This window comes from Schistocerca gregaria, chromosome X (assembly GCF_023897955.1).
Source record: "Schistocerca gregaria isolate iqSchGreg1 chromosome X, iqSchGreg1.2, whole genome shotgun sequence".
Taxonomy (NCBI): Eukaryota; Metazoa; Arthropoda; class Insecta; order Orthoptera; family Acrididae; genus Schistocerca; species Schistocerca gregaria.
Window position 1 is genome coordinate 598134829 of NC_064931.1, and position 26261 is coordinate 598161089.

Sequence of the window (26261 nt, forward strand, 5' to 3'; positions counted from 1 at the left end):
CATAATCTCAGAGAACTCTTTAATGTGTATGTAGATGATTCACAAAAAGTGTCATAATACATATTGTTTAATAACATACAACATACAGCCACATAATAGTTACATGTTGCAAATTTTGAGTTGTAGTATTAATTGTAAGTAATCTTCAATGGAGGTGACTGGTAATTGTAGTGTGAAGTAGTTGGGCATGTACCACATTAGCAGCAAAACACACCAGCAAAACTCTCTTTACATGCTGAGCTCCAGATTTTTTTTCATTTAAAGAAAGATGAACTGCTGCCCTGTTTCCTAGGTTTTCTGCCTTTCTTTGTGGCTACTACCTGAGGTTTATATGTAGTCTAGCATTTGGAAGCTAGGACATTACAGTGGGTGGTGAATGAAGGCCAGATTATGGTCAGGACAAGACGAATAGTTGACCACCCAGGAGATACTGATACAGCCATTCAGAGAGTAGGCTCCTATCTGATTCCCAAAGGCATTTTGAAGCAATATTACAATATTAAACATTTATTATCCACAAAACACAACAGTTGACTCTTTGATGTTCAGGCAGCTAGTGAGGAGAGGGCTGGCAGCAGTATACAGTCATGGAATGCACCATTTAATAATTATTGATTATAATTGGCATGCATTAAGTATCATGTTGGCTAAGCAGCAGTAATGTCATGAGGACAGTTGTCTCATCTGTGTTAGCACTCAGATATGTCCACGCCAAGTGACGCCGCACACAGTTTCCGGGAGACAACGGCCAGGGCAATCATGACTCCATCATAGACTGCACACATGGAAAGCATCTACTATCTCTGCTCAGAGAATGTGAAGTAATGCAGAGAAGTGCCATGGCTTCCAGTCAGAAGAGAGAGACAGACTGACATGATCCAAGTCTGCCACAAGAACAGAGATGAATGACAGCAGTGGCTCACCCACACAATAATAGATTATGGTCTGCAACCAGGCACTGCTGGTTAGGCTATCAGAAGACCAGCCAGTTGGTGCCAGCCACAGCTCATCATCAATCTTGACTTGGTAGTTGATGCTGCAGCTCACAGCAACTAAATCCCTCCAGACAAGACTTGCTGTTCTGTATAAGATCAAAGTCCACTCCACAAGCAGAGGGTCAACTGACTTCAGCCTCACCTCTCAATAGCACAGCTGCAGACTGAATATAACTCCACCAGAAGACAGATAGAGCCCATGTGCTCTTCTGTGGCGGGGAGGCAATGACATCATTCATCCTAATTTTCCTGTTGGGTCAGTTCTCTTGGTCATGTCAGGACTTCACAGTTCCACCTTTCAGACACTCTTTCTACCATGTCAAGAAACTAAATACTTGCTCTTTATCTTGTAATGATTCATGCTGACTGTTACTTAAGTTTCTTCTGCCTGGTCCATTGATGAATGAATGGTAAATTTTCATGCTTCATAAAATGTATTCACATTAATTGACATCTGAACTGCACACTCGTCATGTAAACAAAACATGGGCAGATTTCAGTGATCTCTTTGACTTCCAAAAGTAACTTTAAAACTGACTGACAAAACAACGACTCAACAACTAACTCGCAGCCTCGCTGCATCGCTTTATATAGAATTTTAACAATAACTTCCAAAATAAAGCATTGTTAATTTTGTACAATTTTGGTGCTACAACTAAAATTTACAAAACATAAATAAACTGATGTTCCAGCTGAATAAGGTATAAAATACAATACTGAATGACAATATATTGTAGTAATATCTTCAATTTCCATAAGAAAATCATTCTGAACTTTAATTCCAATAACGTCCCTTGTATTATTTTAGTTACATAATTAATTACAGTTTGGATTTGGTTACTAATGCTCAATGGTAGTACAGAGCTCATGCTTTATCCGATTATATACATAAAATGCATAAATAAGGCCTCAAATCCTGTAAATTGGTAAATTGTGAGATGTAAACAACTGGAGAATTAATTAGAAATGTAATTACAAAGAATATTAATTACAGAGGAAGACATAAAAATAAATAACAAATGAAAATACATTACTTGGTAACAACTTTTAAGCTGTTTCTCAAGATACTGTTACTGGATTTTTAGATTATGATTTTGTTAATTATAAGCATTGATTTTTCATGCTAACATCTCTGCACAGTCTAGTTATTTACTGCTATGGACTTATTACTTCAATTACTTGATTGGTTACTTAATTTTGTTTATGTACAAAATTTTATCAGTGACAACAATCCACCAATAATTATGACAATGCACGTGCTTCCAGAACATTCTACATATCTTCGCAATGAATATCAACTTTTTTTTTTATCAAATAAGGCAGAATGTTATATATATAGACACACATACAAGGCCTTAGGAAGCACTGAATTGTCTGATAACTATCTGGATGCATATAAAAATAGGTGGTATCAGACATTTCATATGAGACCTGGGGGAGGCTGTACCATTATAATCTGAATTAAGCTTGTGACACTTTGCATAGTCAGCAGGATGAAAATGTCCCTCTATCACCATGATGTCATTTTGCTTCATTGCTTCTTTGAGCACTCAGCCCATACAGGGCATCGCAATAGCTTCTGAATTTGCTGATACATCATCAGTGAATCTTTCTTCCTGAGTTTTCACCTGGGTATTGACCCATGCTGCTGTGCCACTGGTGTTGCTAGGGAAGAAGTATGAAAATTTTCTGGCTCCACCAAGTATGCTACTCTGCTGTGCAACACCTGAGGCATATTGTTTTAACTGACTTGTAGAAATTCTCTATCATCCCCTCCCATATGAATATTATGACTCTCTTTTTAATATCATGTACACAATCTCAGTAAAACAGCTATTTGCCATAAAGAATATAAATAAGCCATTTCCAGTTTGACAACAGTATTAAGTTTTTCATAAATAATATAAATTTTAAACACATCATCTAGAACATAAAATACATTCAGTTACATACTGATGCCATTCCAGATAGGTGAAATTAATACAGATTTATATGAAACCATAACGGTTTAATGTTCATGACAAGAACATAACCAAAATGAAAACTATGTACAGATGACATGGTGGAAGTACATTGAGGGATTCAAGTAACTTTTTTCCCCCTGTTGTTTGAGCAGATAGACCATAATTTAAGCAAAAACCTCCATCCCTCTTTATATGCTTTCTTGTTATTTAATCTCAACTGCTTCCTTAATAACACAATACCATTAGCTGGAAGTATGTGCTACAATCTCTGTGTTGTTATAGTCCGTAGGATGCCTGATGTCATGGGAATGTTCTGCAATAGCACTTTTCCTTTGTTCTTGTAACCATATGAGATACTCCTGTTCTTTACACTGAGGTGACAAAAGGCATTGGATACCTCCTAACATTGTGTCAGACCACCTTTATGCAGCATCTCATGTAGTTTGGACTCAACATGTCAGTGGTTGTCCCCCTGCAGAAATACTGAGCCATGCTGCCTCTATAGCAATCCATAATTATGAAGTGTTGATGGTGCAGGATTTTGTACACAAAATAACCTCTCAGTTATGTCCCATAAACGATCATTAGGATGCATCTCAGGTGATCTTGGTGGCCAAATCATTCACTCAAATTTTCCAGAATGTTCTACAAACCAATCGCGAACAGTTGTGGCCACCCATAAAAATTCCATCACTGTCTGTAAACATGAAGTCCAAAAATGTCTGCAAATGGTCTCCAAGTAGCCAAACATAACCATTTCCAGTCAGTGACTCAGTCCATTTTATGCAAACACGGTCCACACCCTTATGGAGCCACCACCAGCTTGCACAGTGCCTTGTTGACAATTTTGGTCCATGGCTTTGTGTCTGTACCACCCTCGAACCCTACCATCAGCCCTTACCAACTGAAGTTGTAGCTCTTCTGATCAGACCGTGGTTGTCCAGTCATCTAAGGTCCAACTGATGTAGTCAAAAGCCCAGGAGAGGCACTGCAGGGGATATCATACTGTAAGCAAAGGCACTCGCATCGCTCATCTGCTGCCATAGTTCATTAACACCAAATTTCACCACACTATCTGAATGGATACATTTTTCATCTGTTCCAAATTGGTTTCTGCAGTTATTTCACACAGTGTTGCTCATATGTTAGCACTGACAAATCTGCATAAGCCCCACCACTCTCAGTCATTAAGTGAAGGCTATTGGCCACAGCATTGTCCATGGTGAGAGGTAATGCCTGAAAGTTGGTATTCAGCACACTCTTGACAATGTGGATCTTGGCATATTGAATACCATAATGATTTCTGAAATGGAGTGTCCCATACGTCTAGCTCCAACTACCGTTCCATATCCAGTTAATTCATGTTGTGCAGCGATAATCACTTCAGAAACCTTTCGACATGAATCACCCATGTACAAATGACAGCAATGTCACTGTACTGTCCTTTTATACCTTGTTTATATGATACTGCTGCCATCTGCATATGTTGGTATCACTATCCCATTATGTTTGTCACCTAAGTGAATGTTACACTGCAGAAAGATATGATAAATGCAGAATTTTCTTGAAGTTTCTCCAGCCAAGCTATATGACGCCAATGTGCCATGTAGCAGTCAGAATATCAAACGGGCAGAGAATCGAAGCCAAGTTATATGAGGGCAATGTGCCATGTAGCAGTCAGAATTTCAAACAGGCAGAGAATTGATACTGCAAATAATATGATACACCATAAAAGTTATTGCTTCACCTTGCTCAAGCAAGCATGACCTCACTGAGAAGGGATCACAACGTGATTCTGTGTGCACAGCATGATACCACAATAAAAAGTAGGTTTTCCACAGAAATGCTTATCAGCCCATTGACATGATGGAAAAGCACCATGGTAAAACACTGAAAGCCCCTGTCATGACACCATGGTGCAGCAAAGAATGCTGATGAACCCAGAAAATAAAAACAAATGCAGTTATCCTTGGCCAGACATAACATCAGTGCCTCAGTTGGACAGTAATAAATATTTAGGCTTCCATGCCCACATACTATTCAGTTACAGCGAGTCAACTATGATGCCAAACCTGTGGCATGCTTCCTGCCATTCACCAGATAATTTCTTCCTTCAAGATTGCTGCGTGCCTGGTCTGCCAAATATGGTCACTGTGACCTAGCACCACCCTATCCACTGATGTGAAGTGTTTGGCACTCTACCTCCAATTTGATGAGAGCTGAACTGATTATGTTTGCTGCACCACCAACCTGACACTGTATCCAGGAGGTACGCTAAAGGCTGCTGCCCCTGACTTGTATTTATGAGTGGAGACAGACACCCCATGGCCTACCTCTGGTGGAGAGGTATGCTGTAAATCTGCACTACCATCTACATCACATGCAGAGCAGCTGGACTTTGATGTCCATGAGACTGCTCTAGTAACATAAATCTATTATATGGTGATCAATAGTACTGAACGAGCTGTGCTTGCTGCCCTACACAACATCATGGTATTATGTGAGCCAAAGTCAGGATGTTTCAATTGCAAAATTTATCTTCAATAAATATATATCTTTCTAAAGCTGTTTCATCAACACACAGAGTGCTAAACCACCTTCATCACAGTGATTAATGCTTTGCCATCATGCAACCATAATGGTCTCAACTCAGGCCCTGAAAAGTACATAGGTCTTTCATGCTCCTCATGCTCTGATCAATATATGACATGCCACATCTGCAAGGGATGCAGTAGACAACCATCCTACACAAACCAAAATCATTCTCTACAAACCCTAAAAGGGCCCCAATCTTAGATGGTGGTTAAAAAACATACTTCAACCCATGTCTCTGCAGAATATGACCAATCCTGTTGCAAACACTATCTGCATAAGGCAAAATTACTATAGATTTAGGTGCCACCTCATTATTTTCACCACGCAGCCGAGTAATGGTTGGTTGAGAATGTGAAGTGTGTGACTACAATCACTCTGACAAAATGTGACTGCAAGGTGAGCCAAATCAGCTGACAAACTTTCAAGGTTTGATATGATGTGGGTCCTTGTACCAATGTACAAAGTTCCCCTTTATGCTAAGCTGAATGGTGACAACAGGCAGTCTGTAGATACAAATCATTGTGAATTGGCTTCCTATAAATGGCATTTCCCAACGTAACATCAACCTTCCTCCTGACCAACACATCAAGAACAGGAAGGAAATCATTCTTTGCCACCTCCATCTATTTACATTCTCACTCCCATGAGGCCAAATTACAGAAGTATCGTCTACATATCTGAAGGAAAAAAAAAAAACATAGGTTTCAATGCTGCCAACTCAAAGACATATTCCTTGGAATCTTCCATAAACAAACTGGCAGTAATTGGTGATAACAGGATTCTGTCTTTTCATAGTACAGTTCTTTGACTAAAAATAAGTTGAAGTCAATACATGTAGAAATTGGTTCATTAATTCAATAGTAAGCCCATTGATGGCTAATGGGTATACATTCTGGGTGTTCATAAATTTTTAGATTCAGATAAATATGACAGTGTGAAATTAATAGTATCTCCTGTATAGCAGTCATGCTTATCAACATATTTATACAACTACAACCACTACCAATAATAATAATAATACTAATAACAGTAACAATAATGATAATATTAATAATATGCATGACCTGTCTGAAAAAAGAAAGAATTGTTTTGGGTAATATTGTTATTTTGTACATAAGTTAATTACAGTTTAGGGAAAGAATAAAATGATGTGTAAGCTTTCATTACCCTCCATTTCGCATTTTTGTGTAAATGGGGGCTTTTGGACATTTTATTTTTTTGGGCAAATGTACAAGATCATTAATACATACACTCCTGGAAATTGAAATAAGAACACCGTGAATTCATTGTCCCAGGAAGGGGAAACTTTATTGACACATTCCTGGGGTCAGATACATCACATGATCACACTGACAGAATCACAGGCACATAGACACAGGCAACAGAGCATGCACAATGTCGGCACTAGTACAGTGTATATACACCTTTCGCAGCAATGCAGGCTGCTGTTCTCCCACGGAGACGATCGTAGAGATGCTGGATGTAGTCCTGTGGAACGGCTTGCCATGCCATTTCCACCTGGCGCCTCAGTTGGACCAGCGTTCGTGCTGCACGTGCAGACTGCGTGAGACGACGCTTCATCCAGTCCCAAACATGCTCAACGGGGGACAGATCCGGAGATCTTGCTGGCCAGAGTAGTTGACTTACACCTTCTAGAGCACGTTGGGTGGCATGGGATACATGCGGACGTGCATTGTCCTGTTGGAAGAGCAAGTTCCCTTGCCGGTCTAGGAATGGTAGAACGATGGGTTCGATGACGGTTTGGATGTACCATGTACTATTCACTGTCCCCTCGACGATCACCAGAGGTGTACGGCCAGTGTAGGAGATCGCTCCCCACACCATGATGCCGGGTGTTGGCCCTGTGTGTCTCGGTCGTATGCAGTCCTGATTGTGGCGCTCACCTGCACGGCACCAAACACGCATACGACCATCATTGGCACCAAGGCAGAAGCGACTCTCATCGCTGAAGACGACACGTCTCCATTCGTCCCTCCATTCACACCTGTCGCGACACCACTGGAGGCGGGCTACACGATGATGGGGCGTGAGCGGAAGACGGCCTAACGGTGTGCGGGACCATATCCCAGCTTCATGGAGACGGTTGCGAATGGTCCTCGCCGATACCCCAGGAGCAACAGTGTCCCTAATTTGCTGGGAATTGGCGGTGCGGTCCCCTACGGCACTGCGTAGGATCCTACGGTCTTGGCGTGCATCCGTGCGTCGCTGCGGTCCGGTCCCAGGTCGACGGGCACGTGCACCTTCCGCCGGTACGTCCACCCGGCCTCCTGCATGCCCACTATACGCCCTTGCTCAAAGTCCGCCAACTGCACATACGGTTCACGTCCACGCTGTCGCGGCATGCTACCAGTGTTAAAGACTGCGATGGAGCTCCATATGCCATGGCAAACTGGCTGACACTGACGGCGGCGGTGCACAAATGCTGCGCAGCTAGCGCCATTCGACGGCCAACACCATGGTTCCTGGTGTGTCCGCTGTGCTGTGCGTGTGATCATTGCTTGTACAGCCCTCTCGCAGTGTCTGGAGCAAGTATGGTGAGTCTGACACACCGGTGTTAATGTGTTCTTTTTTCCATTTCCAGGAGTGTATATTAGTTAACAAATTAACTTATGGGCTGAAATAAGACATTCTTATATTGCACCCACATAACAGATTACACTTATTATATACTTCTCTGTTTGTTTGTAGTGACACTTATTTGATTTCATCACTTTCTCAGTCAATGGATCTGGTCTGGAAGGCCTTAATTTCTTTGTGGTTAACTTTTACTGGTAATTTCCTTTTTGGTTACCTATTAAAACGGATTAATTAGAGTTCATGTTGACACTACACATAAAAGCAGATTCCAGCACAGTAAACAATTAACCCCAAACTCAAACTGCCATTTCTGGAAATGATTAAATTCATATAGTCCTGTCTACCAACATGATAACTTGACTAGAATAGAAGTGAGGCACTGAGAACCATAAGGGCCAAAAGCACACCATCATTGAGCCCACATTTAAGTGAATACCAAAGAAACCAGTGAGACAGCTTTTTGTGAAATGTACGATGTGGGCCTATAGCACTTATAAGCCTGACCCACCGTAAGGTCAACAGATATCAGAAGCATGAATAAATGCTACAGTCTCACAGTAAAAAATGATATACTTTATGGTTCTCAGCACCTCAAATGGATTACTGTATGATAAAATCCAATACTTAATGTATTATATATCATTCATAATCTCACAATATAGTATTTTCTGTTAGTATAACTATAACATGCATTGATGTCCAATCTAACTTTACTATATAGTGAGTTATGGGTTATAGTGTTGTAGGACTGCTGAATCCAATGATGTGCACTATACAACATGTAATAAGCACTATGTTATTACTTGTAAGCACACATATACAGTATAATAATAATGTCGTGTGACTAGGGCCTTCCGTCGGGTAGACCTTTCGCCAGGTGCAAGTCTTTCGATTTGACACCACTTCGGCAACTTGTGCGTCAATGGGGATGAAATGATGATGATTAGGACAACACAACACCCAGTCCCTGAGCAGAGAAAATCTCCGACCCAGCTGGGAATCGAACCCGGGCGCTTAGGATTGACATTCTGTCATGCTGACAACTCAGCTACCAGGGACGGACACGTATACAGTTATATACATTCTCGATTCTCTGTGTGCATGTGTACACTTTCGTGCATGGCCACAGACTGGTGCAAAGAGCTTGCCAAAACAAAGATATTAACGCAACTTGGTTGAAATTTGCCACCTTAGCTCCCCCCCCCCCCCCCCCCTCAAAGCAAAAAATATAAATATTTGGGTGTACATGTAAAGGAAACACCCAGGGGGGAGGGAGAGGGTGTTTAAACCGAAATCATACCTTACATTACATTAAATTAGTAACTGAAGTCTTTGAGTCAGTGAGGGCGACTGATGGTCCTGCCTGACTAAGGGAATCCTCGTACAGCAGTCGAGGGATCCAGGGAGGGGTTGGTGGGTTATGAGGAGCCAGGGTAGCAGACCTGAATGCCTGTTGCAGTATGTAGTACTTTTACTATTGATGGGTCAGTACCAACAGGTAATGGAACAAACTGGTGAAGATTTATGTGGGTTAAGTTATCATAGTGGGATTTGGCTCATTCGTAGAAAGATACAGACTTAATCCAGCTGCACATCAAAAACCACTTTAGAGCTGCATATAAAATCTGTGTTGACATTCACTACCACTTCTGTATACAGGTTGACAGAATCTCCACACGAGTCGTTGTTGGCAACATCACACGTTCTGGGGATGGCCCCTGATACGTCACTGAATCCCAACAGGGGAGAGGCGGGGGGCTGCCTGTAGGAAGGAGAGTCATCACACGCCTCACTCTGTATGGGAATGTCACACACACCTGTAACACTGTCACACGACTGGAAGTGGGTAACGTCACACATGGGGGAATGGGCGTCACTCATCAGCGGACTGTCAGTAGATGCCTCGTGCAAGGTGGGTGTAGCAGGGGGTTGGGGCTGACTGGGAGGGGTATCAGGCAGTTCTCCTGCATGACCATGTCAGTTTGAGGAGGCAGACAGATACTGTTTGAGGTGCGCCATTAATGAGCACTTTGAACGTGTTGGTACGCTGCAATATGACTCTGTGTGGGCCCAAGTATAGAGGTCTGAGTGCCGGTCGGACAGTGTCATTGCACACCATGACATGAGTGCACAATGCCAAGTTCTTATGCAGAAATATGGGAGGGAGCGAGTGAAGTTGAGGAGGATGCACGCAAATGTTAGCAATTAGCTCCTTGACACGCCCAACAAATGTCGAGCCGCAGATCTGATCTGGATGAAGTGAAGGCTCGACTAGCTCTGCTGGGAGTGTGAGCGGTTCTCCGTACAGTACTTCTGCCAGGGATGTGCCCAGGCCCTCTTTGTAAGTGGCTCAAGCGCCAAACATTACCCATGGTAAGGCGTCGGTCCACTCACCTCCGTGGCACATCAGGGAAACTTTAAGCGTTCGGTGCCAGCGTTCAACAAGCCCATTGCTCTGGGGGTGGTATGCTGTAGTCCTAAATCATTTCACCCCACAGAGTTAACAAAGCTGTCAGAAGAGGGTGGACTCAAACTGGGGGCCCTGGTCAATGGTGAAACTGGGCAGCCGAAGCACGAGATCGACATTAATAAAATGTCCCGGGCCACTGCGTCAGCTGTGATAGTAGTGAGAGGAATTACCTCTACCCTGCGGGTAAACCTGTCAATGGCGGACAGTATGTAATGGAGGGTCCCGATGGGGGTTATGGCCTGATGATATCAATGTGTATGTGCTAGAATCTGCTTTTTTTCCACATCGAACGTACCCATGGGGGGCTGTGCATGACATCCTACTTTTGCGTGGTGACAAGCCACTCATGCTCGCGCCCAACTGCAACATTGTTTCATCATCTCAGGCCAAACGAAATGTTCAGATACCAGATGTGTGGTGGCGCAAATGCCAGGGTGTGCCAAGTCATGGATACTATTAAAAAATGTCCCAGAAGAGAGGTGCAGGGATCACCGGACGTATGCATCCTGTTGAAATGTCACACCAGATGGGTGGTAAAAACCCAGGAAGTGTCCATAACTCTAGTCTGAGTCCTGTTTCAACATTGGAGCGCAATGCGGCGAGTTCAGTGTCCTCTGTCTACAACTTAGGGAGTTCACTGAGGTCCAGTTGTGAAGATAAAACCGACACATGAGATAGAAAATCGGCAATGACATTGTCTGCCCCTCTGACGTAACCTATGTCATTCATAAAGTGACATATGAGGTCCATATGCTGAAAACATCTCAGAAATGAGTCCTTGCCTGGGTTACGGAAAGTGTATACCAATGGCTCATGGCCGGTAAATACCATGAGATGGCAACCTTTGATCTCGTCTTGGAAATATTTGATAGCGGTGTAAATAGCAAACAGTTCCTGGTGGAAGGTTGACCATTTACGTTGGGAAGTGGACAGTTTGTGGAAGAAAAATCTGAGCGTCTGTACAACAGAACCCATGGATTGCTGAAGCACTGCCCCCACTGCTGTATCACTCGCGTCTGTAGTAAGCGAGATGGGAGCATCAGGAATGGAGTGAGCGAGCATAACAGCCGTGTGTAAGGCTGACTTTAGGTTATCATATGCGCAATGCATACCTGGAGTCCACGTGACTACCTGAGACCCTGAAGTGTTTTTTTCTGCGAGAGCATCCGTCAGTGGGGCATGTATGTTGGCAGCATGGTCGATGTGTTTGTGGTAGTAATTTACCATTCCAAGGAAGTGGCAGAGGACCTGAAAATATTTGGGGAAAGGCACCATACTAATGGCCTTGACCCATTTTGGTAGGGGTAGGTTGCCATTGGTAGAAACCCCATGGCCCAGAAAAGTGACAGTAGTGTGCCAGAGTTGTGACTTAGCATTGTTCACTACACCACCATTTGCTTTTAATAGTTCGAACACTGTATTTAAATGTAGTTCACGTTCCTCGAGGGAGGAAGATAAAATTAACAAGTCATCCAGGTAGGCATATGCAAAGTCCAGTTTTCCAACCAATGAGTCAATGAATCATTGTCACATCTGTGCAGCATTTTTAAGGCCAAACAGCATAAACAAATACTTGAACAACCACAACTAGCTGATGATAGCGGTTTTTTCAACATCCTCCAGTGCCATTGGCAGTTGGTGGTATGCCTTGTGACAGTTGATTACACTGAAAATTTGTGCCCCATGCACTTGGGAAGCAAAGTCTTGATTATTTGGGATGGGATAATTATTTAGAATTGTTCTGGTGTTAAGCGCCCGATAGTCACTGCAGAGGTGGAAAGTGTCATCTTTCTTGGGCAGCAAATGAATGGGTGACGACCAACTACTAGAAAAAGGGCGAGTAATCTTACTATCTAAAAGTCCCTGAATAATAGCTTTGGCATGTTTAAGTTTTTCCGGATTTAAACGCCCAGCCTCTGCACATACTGGTGGGCCTTCTGTGGTATTGATTCTGTGGACAGTACCATTGTTGATCGCAAACACTGATGGGGATGATGGGCCCGCACCCGATGCACTATGACTAACCTGTAATGCACATGCTTGTGTGTCCCAGGCTTGCAGGTCAGCAACAGTGATGGTGATCCACTGGTAGTCCTTGTCGTAGAGCTCGGTCCGCTGTAAGGGGGTATTAATGTCTTGCAGTTTAAGGCTTAAATTAGCTATTCCATGAGATTGGATCAGGGACTTATTGGTGGCTCGAAGTGGGGGGTAAGGCTGATGCTTGAATTTAATACCTGAGGACAAAGGTATCACACTAACCTCAGCCCCCCTGTGTCGATTAGAAATGAGAGGCAAGACACTGTGTCTTTTATGTACAAGCAACCTGGCATGTGAGGTGAAGAAGTATTAAGTGATAGGCATCTGTGCAGTGCAATGCAGCCCATAGCGTCTGAATTGGGTCACGTTATTAGTTTGGTAACCTGCACGGAGAACAACATTTCTTAGCTGAATCGCCAAAGCAGTAATGGAAATAACACCAACTGGGATGGCGCATGGTATCATCCATCATGCTGGCTGAGGTCGAACCAGCAATAGAGGTGGTCTTGTTTGTAGGTTCCTCTGACAGTGGCGTTGTAGTGGTGCTGGTAGGAGAGGAGTTACGGCGGCAGCTGCCAGGTGGCATTGAGTCCGCGCACATGAATGGAGCGACTCATGTGCACTCTGTACTGCACAATGGAAGCTGCCGTGCAGGTGTGCCAACCCCTGAGGCCTGACGGTCGCCTGGGGAGGTATGCGGGGTGGGCAGAATGTTGTAAACCTGGTCTGCACTCTTCAGTTTGGCGTCTTATGGTGCTGAAGTCACCTGGAGAAGTTCAATTTGAAATTCCAGAGGAAGTTTGAGTGACCAGATGGACCAAAGTGTAACGTCTGGCATGTGATGTGTGTCTATCATAGCATGGAGATGATGCCAGAGGTGCGACAGGGATTTGGAACCCAGCAACTCGTGACTGATAAGGCAGATAACTTCCTCTGTCAATGTGGATAGTCACTCGCGGATGGTGCATCCATTGTGTGTTACAAAGCCAAAATATCAGAGATCAGGTCCAGTGCATCATGGAGGTGATATAATAAGCAATGGAACTTTGAACTGTCGTTGGCGACACTGTGTAGGTGCAGGACATGGTTGGCCAAGGAAAACCATGTGCGTTGGTGGTCCTTGTGAAGGGGTGGTAGCTTCGGCCAACAGATGGGGAAGTCTTGGGATAACTGTTTATCAGAAACTGTCACTCCCTGACCATAGTGCTGCAATGTAATTGTCTCGGGTGCAGTAGCGTTGCACCAGCTTCTGATACTGTCAGTGGCACGCAGCTGGCACGCAGCTGGCTCAACCTTGGTTGTGAAATCAATGAATTGGGTGTCCGATGGAGCAATGCCAACAGGCGTAGAATGGACAGGCATGGTAGGGTCGACCATGGTTAACCGATGTGTGAAGAACGATGGAGTAGAGTTTCTGGGCCCCTCCCCTACAGGTGCATTAAAATTGTTAAAATCACCTAATGTTTGTGGAACACATACAGTAGATGCGGCAGGTATGGTGTGTGCTATCGCAAACACATGAAATTTCCCATCTTTAGCGAATGGCTTGGTTTGTACCACCACTACTTTGGGTGGTAAGTCCACACTGGCACTTAGGAAACCCATAAACATAGCCATTGGCATTTGAACACATTGTGTCGGCCATTTTTGAGCACTCAGAACATTTGGATAGTTCATATTCAATGTCAAATGTTCGCATTCAAAGTTTTGTGTGCGAAAAACGTTCTGTTGGTATGGAACACTGCCACAAGACTGCTGACTCACATACAGTAACGGAAAGTTAATGTTTGTATCTGATGCGGCCACATGTAACTGTGAGAATGTAGAAGCACTGTCCATTTGCATACAGCTAGTCGGTGTGTTCGGTAACTGTGTCAAACTATTGCGAACACAAGGTGGATAATTGGAAAACGATGCCAAAGTGTCCGTTGGAAAACTTAGTTGGCTCATGTGTGGTGAAGCAGGCAGCAGGTGATCCACTGAGTACCGCTCACTGGTACAAGAGTTCATTGTAGCACTCGCAAACAAAATTCGGGGTCACCAGTATGGGTTTTAGTGTTGTAAGACTGCCAAATCTAATGATGCACACTATACCACATGTAATAAGCACTATTTTATTACTTGGAAGCACACATATACAGTTATATACATTCTTGATCCTCTGTGTACATGTGTACACTTTCGTACATGGCCACAGACTGGTGCAAAGAGCTTACCAAAACAAAGATATTACACGAGACTTGTTTGATAGTCGCCACAGAGTTGATTGGCCTATCTGAAGAGTGTGCTACCATCTAGCAGGATTTATGTGAAGTGAACTGGGATAAAAGTCTGCTGCAGTGTGCTGCCACCAGGTGGCACTGATGTAAACTAGTAGTTCAATGGTAAGAGCTAGCTGTGCACACTGTGGACCATGCATTTTGTTTATCAAATCATATTTGACCCATAAGGCAATTATGTCATGCAAGTTGCACATGTGCAAAATCTCCTTAAAATGTGCACATCTGAAGGTGTGCTCGCAACTCTGATGGCAAGTTTCGTGGAGTCTAGAGGAGTGGCAATGGAGTATAGTGTAGCAGATTTAGTACCATGTATTTCAGATTACTGCATCTACATTACATTTAATAGCATCAAAGAAAAATAACCAATAACTCTGAAAGGTGTCATAAGTTAGGGTGTTCATATGCTCTTACACAGCAGCCACCACTGAGTAAACCTAACCTCAATTAACTGGATTGAACCAGACAGAGGAATATGAGTGAAAGGAGATACAACATGAAAATTTACATCAGTCAGTGAAATGTGATGCCTCTAATCGATATAAGAGATCTGCCCAATTCTTAATGTGATGTACACAGTGACCTACTAATGGCCTCAACATAGTAACAAGCTTTTCTGCTGCATGGTATGTCAGCCACCAGTATTATTGAGAATAGGCCTAAGGGGAACACCTTCCTTGTGGATCCTCAGAAGGCCAAATAATCTAGAGGGGACACCACAATAAGAATTAAGACCCTTGATAGATCCTTGTGAAAAGGAACTTTCCTTCAGGATGTTGTAGTCTACCTCTCAACCCATTTTGTTGGGTTAGCACTAAGTCTGCAATACACTGGATTTTATAGTAAACAACTTTCAAACATAATCGTGCATCTTCAAACCAACTGTAATTTTGCTCTTGTCTATGGGAAAGATAACAATATCAGGATCCATCTTTAATGAATTCAAAGTAGCTCTCTCAGCTGCTGTAACATTACTCTTCGGCAAATGCTAGCATGCTTCTCTCTTTAACTCAGCAGCATCAGGAGACAGTTCATGCTATCTACCATTCGTGAATCAAGGGAGTGATGAAGATAGTGTGGTGGCATCTAAGTCTGTGGTAATTTCCCTTCACAGGTAGCATTTATAAGAAGTCTAGTCATATTCTGCAGAGACATGGAGTGAAGTGTGTTTTTTGAAAATCATATAAGATTAGGGCTCTTTTAGATCCTGTAAAGGATCATTCTGGTTTGTGTAAGGTGGGTTTGTACCACATTCCTTGTGGTTGTGGCATGTCATATATTGGTCAGACCACCAGGACTGTGGAAGACCAATCTATTGAAGATGATCAACACACACCCTTCCAACAGCAAAGTAAATCTGGTATTGTAGAATACCACCTTGGTAATGGTCATTCAGTGGAATATAACAACACAGATTCTTGTGTCCTCTTCCAGCTGTTGGGATAATCTTATTAAGGAAGCAGTTGAGGTTAAATAAGCAAGTGACCTTATAAATAGAGAAAAAGATTTTTGCTTACATTATGCTTGGAATTCTGCTCTCTCCCTGCTCAAACATAAGAGAGGCTTAGTTAGTGCTACTTTTTCACCTAGTGGTAATTAATATTCAATATCAATAACTTTTGGTGTTGATCATCTTTGGTTGTGTGGTGGTACTAGTTGTTTACATATTTAGGTTTTAAATTTCCTTACACAGCACTTCCTAGTTGCGTTTGTACCTTGAAAGTTGCAGGATGTTCATTTGTCAAAATAGTGGTAGTTGTCAAAGATATCACCCAGTTGAATCCCTGTAAGTCCCATGAACATAACCAGTTTCTTTCCCAAACTTTAGTTCAAACTGTATATGGAGGGTTTGGGTGGCAGAATTACTATACTGGTGCCCAGAATTAAAGGAACAAATGGAAATTTTGCAAGGTTGTCTTTATTTTCCACAAAACAGTACAAACAAGTGATAGTACAGTAGAAACAAACAAAAAACAAAGTAAACAACTGCAATATGCATTACGGTAGAAAAATTTTTCTTCGTTTTTTCCAACTTAACGGATTTGCACACACATTCCGACAATGGTTAATGTGCTCAGTATGGGGTGTGACCACCTGTGGCAGCAATACATACCTGACAACAATGGGGCATGCTTTGAATGATACAATCAGTCTCGTGTTGAGGCAATAACACCCAGTCTTCCTGGAGAGCAGCTCACGTTTCTTGGAAAGTGGTTGGTGGCCCAAGTGAGGCTACCTGTCTTCCTAGAGTGACACACTCTAGGGGGCCGGCCACAGTGGTCTCGCGGTTCTAGGCGCTCAGTCCGGAACCGCGCGACTGCTACGGTCGCAGGTTCGAATCCTGCCTCGGGCATGGATGTGTGTGATGTCCTTAGGTTAGTTAGGTTTAATTAGTTCTAAGTTCTAGGTGACTGATGACCACAGATGTTAAGTCACATAGTGCTCACGGCCATTTGAACACTCTATGGGATTCAAATTAAGAGAGTGAGCAGGTCATTCCATGTGTGCAGTATCTTCTATTACCAAGAACACATCAACCATTTTTGCACTGTGAGGTTAGTCATTATCATCCATCAATATGAAGTCTGGGCCTGCACCACCTTGCACCAACTGCACATGAGGCCCCAAGATCTCATCACAATATCTGACAGCAACTAAACCTTGCCAATTTACCCATACAATTTCATGAAGAAATGTTCATGTGGTCAACACAATCCCTGCCCACAACATCAGGGAACCTCCTTGATATCAGTGTCTTTCCATAATTTTTGGGTCCCAAAATTGTGTTCCACGTTCCCTCCAGATGTGAATGCATCGAGAATGACTCTACAGAAAAAATTGGGACTCATCTGTGAACAGAACATTGGCCCACTGTTCAACCAACCAGGTGGCAGGTTGACAACTCCACTCTAGATGTTCCTTTATGTGAAGATGCATCAGAGCTACACATCCAGCAGGTCTCCAACAATAAAGGCCACTTTGTCAAAACCTTCTGGACAGTGTTTGTCTCAGTACAGCATGTCCAGTGGATGCTGTGAGGCCAGACACCAATTGCTGCATAGCGATAAGACAGTACTATCATGTCCTTACATCCAAATAACAGTCGTCTCTTTTTTATATCTCATGTGATCAGCACTGCCCTGGTCTTTGGGGTACTGTTTTGGTCTCTATAAATTGTTGATACATCCAAGAAATAACAGAATGATTCCCAAAAAGCCATAGGGCCTCATCATTTTGCGACTGTCCAGCTTTCATTCTTCTTATGGCCCTCCACTGCAAAGAGTCTGGTAGGTGTCTTCTCTGTGCCATACTGCACCATCGGTGACTGTATACAGAGTGATTGTGGATGTGAGTCTACTCAGAAAACACTACTGTGTTTGATAGGTGCCCTGACGTCATTGCTGGCATGGTTGGCCATTGAACGGAATACTATTTTCTGTGCAGAAGATGACTGTACAGCCATCTGTTGACAGTTTGTATGATTATACAGTGAACTGGACAGAAGATGGGGAAATAGAGGTTCATTGCTTTAATTTTGGACACCAGTGTATAAACAACCATACTAGGTATGGCCATACAATCAAGTAATAAGAATAATGCATCACAAAACTTGCTTTAATGAAATATTGTTCTTACTAGTGCAATGACTCACTCAAGAGAGATTTTCTAATCTTCTGTCAAGCCCCAGCTTTCTAACCCTTTATCTTTACTTTCAAATATGGCTGCATAATTACATTAATTTTAATAGTGTGTTACTTACTCAACATATTAATTAATTTCCTAAGAAATACTTTTTTTCTGTTTCTCAGGTGTTCCAGTTCTGGCACTTCTTTGCAGTCACTTAGTGCATCATTCAACAGATTGGAACTTAAACTCCTGGTGGCTCATTATTGGAAGCACTACATTCAATATATTTATAACTTCGATCACAATAATGCTTCTTTTATTTGCATTCCTGTATTTCATGGTTATCAGAAAACTTTCCAATTACTCACGAGAAAGACACTCAGGAACCAAGAGTGTTAAATATCGGTAATATCTTATGAAGTTCTTGCATATTTAAAGCATCAGTTTTTACTTGTAGTTTATCCTTTGATGAAGGAAACCAATTATTGTGGCTGTTGTACAATGAACACACAACCATTTACATTGCAAGCACTAACCAGTGACAAATAACTTTACTAAATATGAAACAGTAGAATAATGAATTTATCTTTCTATTTCATCAACATGTACCTAACAGAAGTCACTGTGGAATTATTATTATTGTTATTATTATTATTATTATTATTATTATTGCTGTTACTGCACAGTTTTTTCTGATTTGGCCACATAGTTTTTATACATAACAGCCCTTTCTTAAAGGCTTATATCTAATACAATAGGTTTAAGCTAATGCATGGTTAAAAAAGGTACATTTATTTCACATACATAAATATTTACCACTCATTTTTTCATTCATAACTGCTGGAGCTACTAAGACATTGCATATTTCACATTCAGTAAATCATTTAATTGAACCATAATTGCAGTACCTGCGCTAACAAAGCAGTTGTGTTAAAAGCTGACAAACTATCACACATCATCCAAAGCTAAGCTTTTAATTTTGTCTGATAACATAAATTGGACTCTGTACTATCTAAATCATTATAACATATTATAATATCCTGATACTGGTGCTTCATATGTAATGCAAGTATGGGACAAGCCTGTTTTCCTTTCACCACCTAATACCAAGGGCAACTGTCATGTGGCCCGTGCTCCCGCCACACCCTCCGAAAACTGCAGTTATAATGATGTGACTCAGCCATTTCTCTTTTTCTACCTTGTCCCTGACGAGGGCATAGCCTAGGGCCACCTCACTTGGACCTAGTGAAGGGACCAGCTAAGGCATACCCCTTTCACCACACCCCAGCAAACCTTGTTGTCTCTGTCATATTACCAATCTCCCACCTATCCACACTCCAACACAATGTTTGGGTTATAGCCTGAATTTTCATGTGCATTATTTAATGTACCTACCTCTTTAGTCACTGTTTTCTGCCTCCTTACTCTCCTTACTGCACCCTCCCCCCCCCCCCTCTCCCCAACACACTAACCCACTATTGCTGTTTATTTGTGCTGTTTGTCAATGGGAAATATCACAAACAGCATACAGGGCCATCTCTCAGTAATATTTAGTATTCTGGGGCTGCTTGGTTCAAACTTGTGTATTCTGACAGTGATTTTAAAATTAATAACGTAGATTGTTTGCTAAAATGTCCTTTAATTTATTAAGTGTGGAAGAGAAGTTAGATATCAAGTAGTTAGGCACACATCAATAAAATGGTTTCCTAATGTCTCACTTGGAAAGAAGAACAGAACCTTCTGCAATCATGATTTTGTAAATAGTTAGTAAATAATTATTGTTAACTTTGAGTGAAGATAAGCAAAAGTTACTTTGCTTCTGATGTGTGTTATTTGGCAATGAAGTTTTGTGAACAATGGTGGCTGCATGGATGTAAAGTATTTAAGTGATCAAACTGAGAAATACGAGGAAAGCAAACTACATTTAGAAAATGCTTGTAAAAATAAAATGTTTTCCACAATTAACATTGCTGTTGAGATTGGTTCAGCATACAAAATGCCAATCCAGAAATATATCAAATCAAATTTAACTACAGGCAGGCTAACAAAATTAATCTAAGCTTACAATGCATATGTCACTGCTTCTTCAGATAGGTATTATTTTACATGGTTATCATTAAAAAATAATATCTGATTATAATACATGTGGCAGTACTATTTTAGGCAGATACTATATTACATGGTTATCATTCAAGAAATGTTCTAACCTGTAATAGGTTTTACTTTTCAGATATTTTTCTATGTGACTCTCAGTAATATTTGGATTTGGGTCACACTTCCCCTTCCAGATTTCATTTATAAATTTCATGCCCTTGTAGTGTGGAGTTTTTCCATGCAGTTTCAATCTATTGGTAGGTAAATTTAACTAGCTTTATGTCTGGTCTCATACTCATGCAAAAAGCAGTTGCTGTCCAAAAGGGTTTCTCTTTGTGAAAATGAGAATCTCATACACGAGGGGTCAGAAATAGTCTCAAAAGCCTTTACAGGTGTTGTGGGGTAGGTTGCGCTGAGAAATAATAAGTGTTAAGAAAAAATTAGATACACTGTATGCTTTATGAGTTAAAAATCATTTAATGTAGCCATTGAAGTTTCGCCCACCAGATGCAATTAGTATCAGTAATTTTCATAGCATACATGGTAGTGCATTAGACTGCTCAGCCTTTGGCTTGGGTCCATTCCTTACTACCACCCCATGTCCAATTTATGTATTGCTCTCTTTTTCAGTTTTAGGAAACGAAATGAAGATCAGGTTCGGTGACACTTACTCTAGTGGGCTGCTTGAATTTGCATACACAATGGCCTGATTGACTAACTTCAATACTAATTAACTTGGAAATGGCACAACAAATTGAATTTTTTCTTAATAATCATTTCTCAGTACAAGCTACCCTGCAAAGCCCTTACAAGCTTTTTGGACTGTTTCTGACTGCCCTGCATCTACATGCTTGGAATGGACATAGATCTAGCTTTCCAAATAAGGCATTTGCAGTGTTGTATCTTCTGAGCTACCACCAAGTCTCAGATGATCTTTATTTTTAGTCTGAAAGCTTTGAGTCTATTTATTTTATCGAACCCAGAAAATTATGTTAAACTTAACTACTGAAACAAAATATGTGTAATATACATTTTTTAAAAGCTAAATCAGTGATTGATAGATGGATTTTCTTTCATTACATACAATTTCAAATCATTGTTGAATTTATGTATTGAGACATATTAGGATTTTTACTTTATTTTATGTAGGTTTCTGAGATACTGCTACACAATTCCATACTACAATTTTCAGTAGACAAAAGTAAATGTATAATTTCCTTGTTCAAACTGTAAAACTGTCGTCAAAGAATTCTTCGGTAGAAGAGTTACACTTTTTCACCAGACAGGTGTAGAGAAATCTTTTCAGTGAACCAACTCCATATTAAATATATTACTGCCTTTTACTTTATTGTGAATTTTTAACCCCAAACAGTTTGGTGTTTTGGCATAAACGTTTTAAACAGTGTGTTGGGAGTTTAAAATTCTCTCTGTGGAGAGTGTTGTAGTTGTGGTCAAAATGGAAAGAGTTAAGTGTTAAGTGTTAAGAACAACAATACATCACATATCTAAAGGGAAGGAATAAATAGTATTTTTAGATATTTTAAAAGTGATTGACATGATGCCAGTTTTTAGCCAACACACAATTTAAATTTCTATCAAGATTTTCACCTAATAACTTCAAATGGTTTACTTCTGTGAGATCCTGATCATTGTAAGTCACCTTCATTTCACTCTATTTTTATGATTTAGTTTCAAACTGCATCATACTGATCTATCAGGGACCTAATTTTCAATGAGAACTGATGTACTTTTAGCAAATAAAACTAAATGAGCAGCAGTGGCAAATGGTAGATAGTTTATGTAGAAAAGAAAGAGGTAGAGGCCCAATACTTAACTTGGAGTTATTTATTGTGTTTGAAATTGTAATTACTCTTTGTTTCCTGTCTATTAAGTGAAAGATAAACCATTGTAAAGCAGTATCTCTGATTAATATATGTAATTTGTGTTGAAGTAAGGAGTGGTTCACTGAATTGAAAGCTTGTGTCAGGTCACAGAATTTACCTGTGACCTTTCTTTCCTTATCTTGTGAGGAGCATATCTTTCAAGTAAACTCATTGATTACATTTACAGTGCTTTTTCTTTGTTGGAATCTGAACTTGTTTTTAAAAATTATGTCATTTACAGTTAGAAATATTTAAATTCGTTTTCCTGCAATCTTTCAAAACATTAAAATGTATTGGCAGAAGAGATATATGGTTGTAATTCCCTATATCTTCCATCAATCCCTTTTTCAATAATGGTTTTATCTCAGCATATTTCAATATATTTGGAAAACATGCTATGTAAGATGTTTGTGGCATACACGAGGCTGTTTGATCAACTCAGTACACTGCCTACTGGATAACTTCACAACATATTTTTATTAACTGATACACCAAGGAACCTGACACAGTTTGCAGTGTCCTAGTGTTTCTTTTTTTTTTTTTAATTTAAAAAATAGCCTATATCACTTATACATTATGAAATGAACAGTTTCTGTATTTGCAAAGTGTAATTTCAAATTACTATTTTTGACTCATGCCTCCACTTCCTTAACTGTCTACTCAGTATGGTGGACTAAGTCTTCATTGCTTTTACAGTACACTATCACTGTAGAGGCAGTTGTGCAAAGGATGGTACTCGACTAAAAACGGTATGGCGTATCATCAGTGTAATACAAAAATAGTAGTGGGTTAATACTGAACCTCATGGAACATCTAATTTTTGTTTGTTTGTTTGTGTGTGTGGGTGTGTATGTGTGTGTGTGTGTGTGTGTGTGTGTGTGTGTGTGTGTGTGTGTGTGTGTGTTTTCTAACCAGGAAGTTATTTCTTCCCTGTGTTATTAACAGTCACTCTCTGTTTTCTGTTTGCCAAGTATGATGACATACGACTAAGAGATTTTCCTTGAAAACCACTGTTCACAGGCTTTGCTAAGGTCATGAAAGATGACTGATACACATGTTCTATTGTTGAGATAACTTTTATCTTTTGTGGCATTTCACTTATTGCATGGGTTGTGATCCAGCCTTTTCTGAAAACATACCAATTGGGTAAAATAATGTTGTGAGATGAATTATAATTTTCTTTATTACATGTTGTTCTTTTAAATATTTTTGAAAAAATGGTGTAAATGAGCTCGGTCTGTAGTTTCTCATTTCTTCTTGTTTGCCCTTTTTGTGAATTGGCCGCACTTCAGCATATTTTAATCGAGCTGGAAATCATCCTTCTTCGAAATACTGTTTGATTATGAGCGACAGTGAATGCATGGTACTGTGACACTCTATTTTTATTATTCTAGTGGGAACCTCATCCCAACATAGTGAGTTTATATTTTTAAGGGAGTTTATGATTTTCTTAGCATCAGAACCTGAAACACAGGAAAATTTAAACCTGAACAATTTCTTTCTGTCATACTAGGATTTGTACTTGATGGCGAGCAGTCATCAATTTTATTAAAACTACTGAAGAAGTCATTGAAAGATTCACATATGGCATTACAATTTGTAATAGCTGTATCATTTATCATTAATTTAGAGGGGCATTTTATTTCCATTTCACCACCAGCTTCACTTATTATAAGACTAAACTGCTTTTAAGTTGTTTTCAGCATTTGAAACAAATCTATTCCTAGTTACAGAGAGTACACTTTGGTAGTTACAAATAGTGGACACATATTAAACAGAATAGTAGATTGCTGAACACTTTGTGGAACTCATGAGTTAGCACTAAGGGCTCCCAATGAAACACAGGAGTCAGCTAACAGTGCTAACAGTGGCAATTTCTTACATTTGTTATCTCTTTTAGGAAACCTTTACTGCATGGTAGGTGATTGCTTATTCAGTTCTAGTACTTTTGTACATAAATACATGTCACACATTGTATAAAATGAATTTTCAGACTTATGTCTCAAGTTTACATTAAAGAACTGTTTACAGACATCAGTGCCTGCACTTTTGTTTTTGTGCAAGCAGACATAACAGCAGACATTAAATGTGAGACACTTCATCATTATACTGTGGTATATTAACAGGAAGAGAGGAAGAGAGAGAGACCTGTGGAAAGAATCATTTCCTTTGACATAAATGACAAAAATGAAGGCGATGTAAACAAAAATTCAGAACAGTTCCACTGTAAAATTTATTGACTTTTTATCTGGGACCCCCCCCCCCCCCCAACGAAAATGAGCACCAGCTGCTACTGATTACTCTGTAAACTCAGTTGTGAATTCCCCAAGTGAAGAAGACAATGTTTTCACAAAAAGCTACTCAGAAAGTTCAGACAACTGGCATTTGCTACAGACTGCAGAATGATTCTATTGCCAGCAATGTACATCTTGTGTAAAGAAAAGGAAGACAAGATGGAAAAATGTGGTATCTTATAGGAGTATACAGAGCTTTGTTTTCTCCCTCAGTTTTGCTTGCAAATGGAACAGAAAAGAGAATTATCATCAGTGGTACAATGCACCATCTCCCATGCACTGTATGGTGGCTTATGGAATATGTATATAGTTGCAAATAATAAATGATAACCTCTTCTTAATAGTTGTTACAAAGAGATAATTTCTAGAACTAACAAGAATTTTAGTTCTAGTACATAAGATGCACTATTTTTCACACACACTTCTGGCGAAAACTTATTTCTTGTTAGCTGGTAAGTTTGGTGGCCATGTTAGTATTTTGAATATCACTTACCAGTACCACAATTTCACCTGACTGAAGCTCAGCTCAACCTGTATGTAGTCTTTGGATATTTTTGTTCTCTTTGAGTCTTGATCATCTTGTTTCTTTTCAACCCCCTTCTTTTCATTTCGATTCTGGTTGTGAATTACTATTATTACAAATATTGAAGACTCTGTGTCCCTTTTAAATAAGGTATGTGTTACCCACCAAAATCATCCTACTCTTCAGTGCAGTTGTTCTTTTTTCATACTTGATCATTTCATTTCATATAGGTACTGTACTGCTTGTCAAGAAGCTTTTCAATGTAGAATGAGAGGAAAAAAAATTTCACAAGCATTTTTACGGGAGCTGTAACCGGTGTATAGGATACTGATCAGAAATCTGTAACAGAAACTACTCAAAAATCCAAAATAGTATTTGACAAAATGCAGCAAATAATAATAGGTCTTGGGATTGATCATGGAGCACAATGAGGCACAAATTCACAACTTTAAAGTTGTGTAACTGCTTATTACCGTGATTTAAAGAAAAGGAGCAAAGCAGTAACTATTTCGAGTAGTATATTTAATTGTAAATCCATCAGAGGTCTCCTATTTGGATACCATTAGAAAATAATCTCATAAATGATTTTACCATTTATAGTTAAGCAGGTTGTTGTGAGGCTAACATGAAAAACAGACACCAATATTTACATACAAAGTATGAGACTAATTACTCCCACTGCAAGTTAAGCTTTTGTGATATTTAGTACTGACTGAATGTGAACTCATACTGCTGAGGAACTGAGGGTGACTTGGGAGAAGACAACTGAAATCATTGTGTATACTGACTTACACATCAATTATTATTTTACCATTTAAGGCCTTTGGCTATGGCATTATAAGATGCCAAAAATCTTTAATCTCACTTTCGAAAGATGGTAGTGACTCCATCGTGTTTTCTAA

General features: G+C 40.4%; 1 protein-coding gene across 1 annotated transcript in view; it reads left to right on the forward strand.

Moving 5' to 3' along the window:
* Window positions 1-26261, forward strand: part of LOC126298235 (uncharacterized) — a 512920-nt gene that overhangs the window by 448174 nt on the left and 38485 nt on the right. Inside the window, exon 15 of the mRNA XM_049989541.1 lies at window positions 18748-18970. Within this exon, the coding sequence (XP_049845498.1) occupies window positions 18748-18970 (223 nt within the window). The remainder of the gene's footprint in view (window positions 1-18747; window positions 18971-26261) is intronic.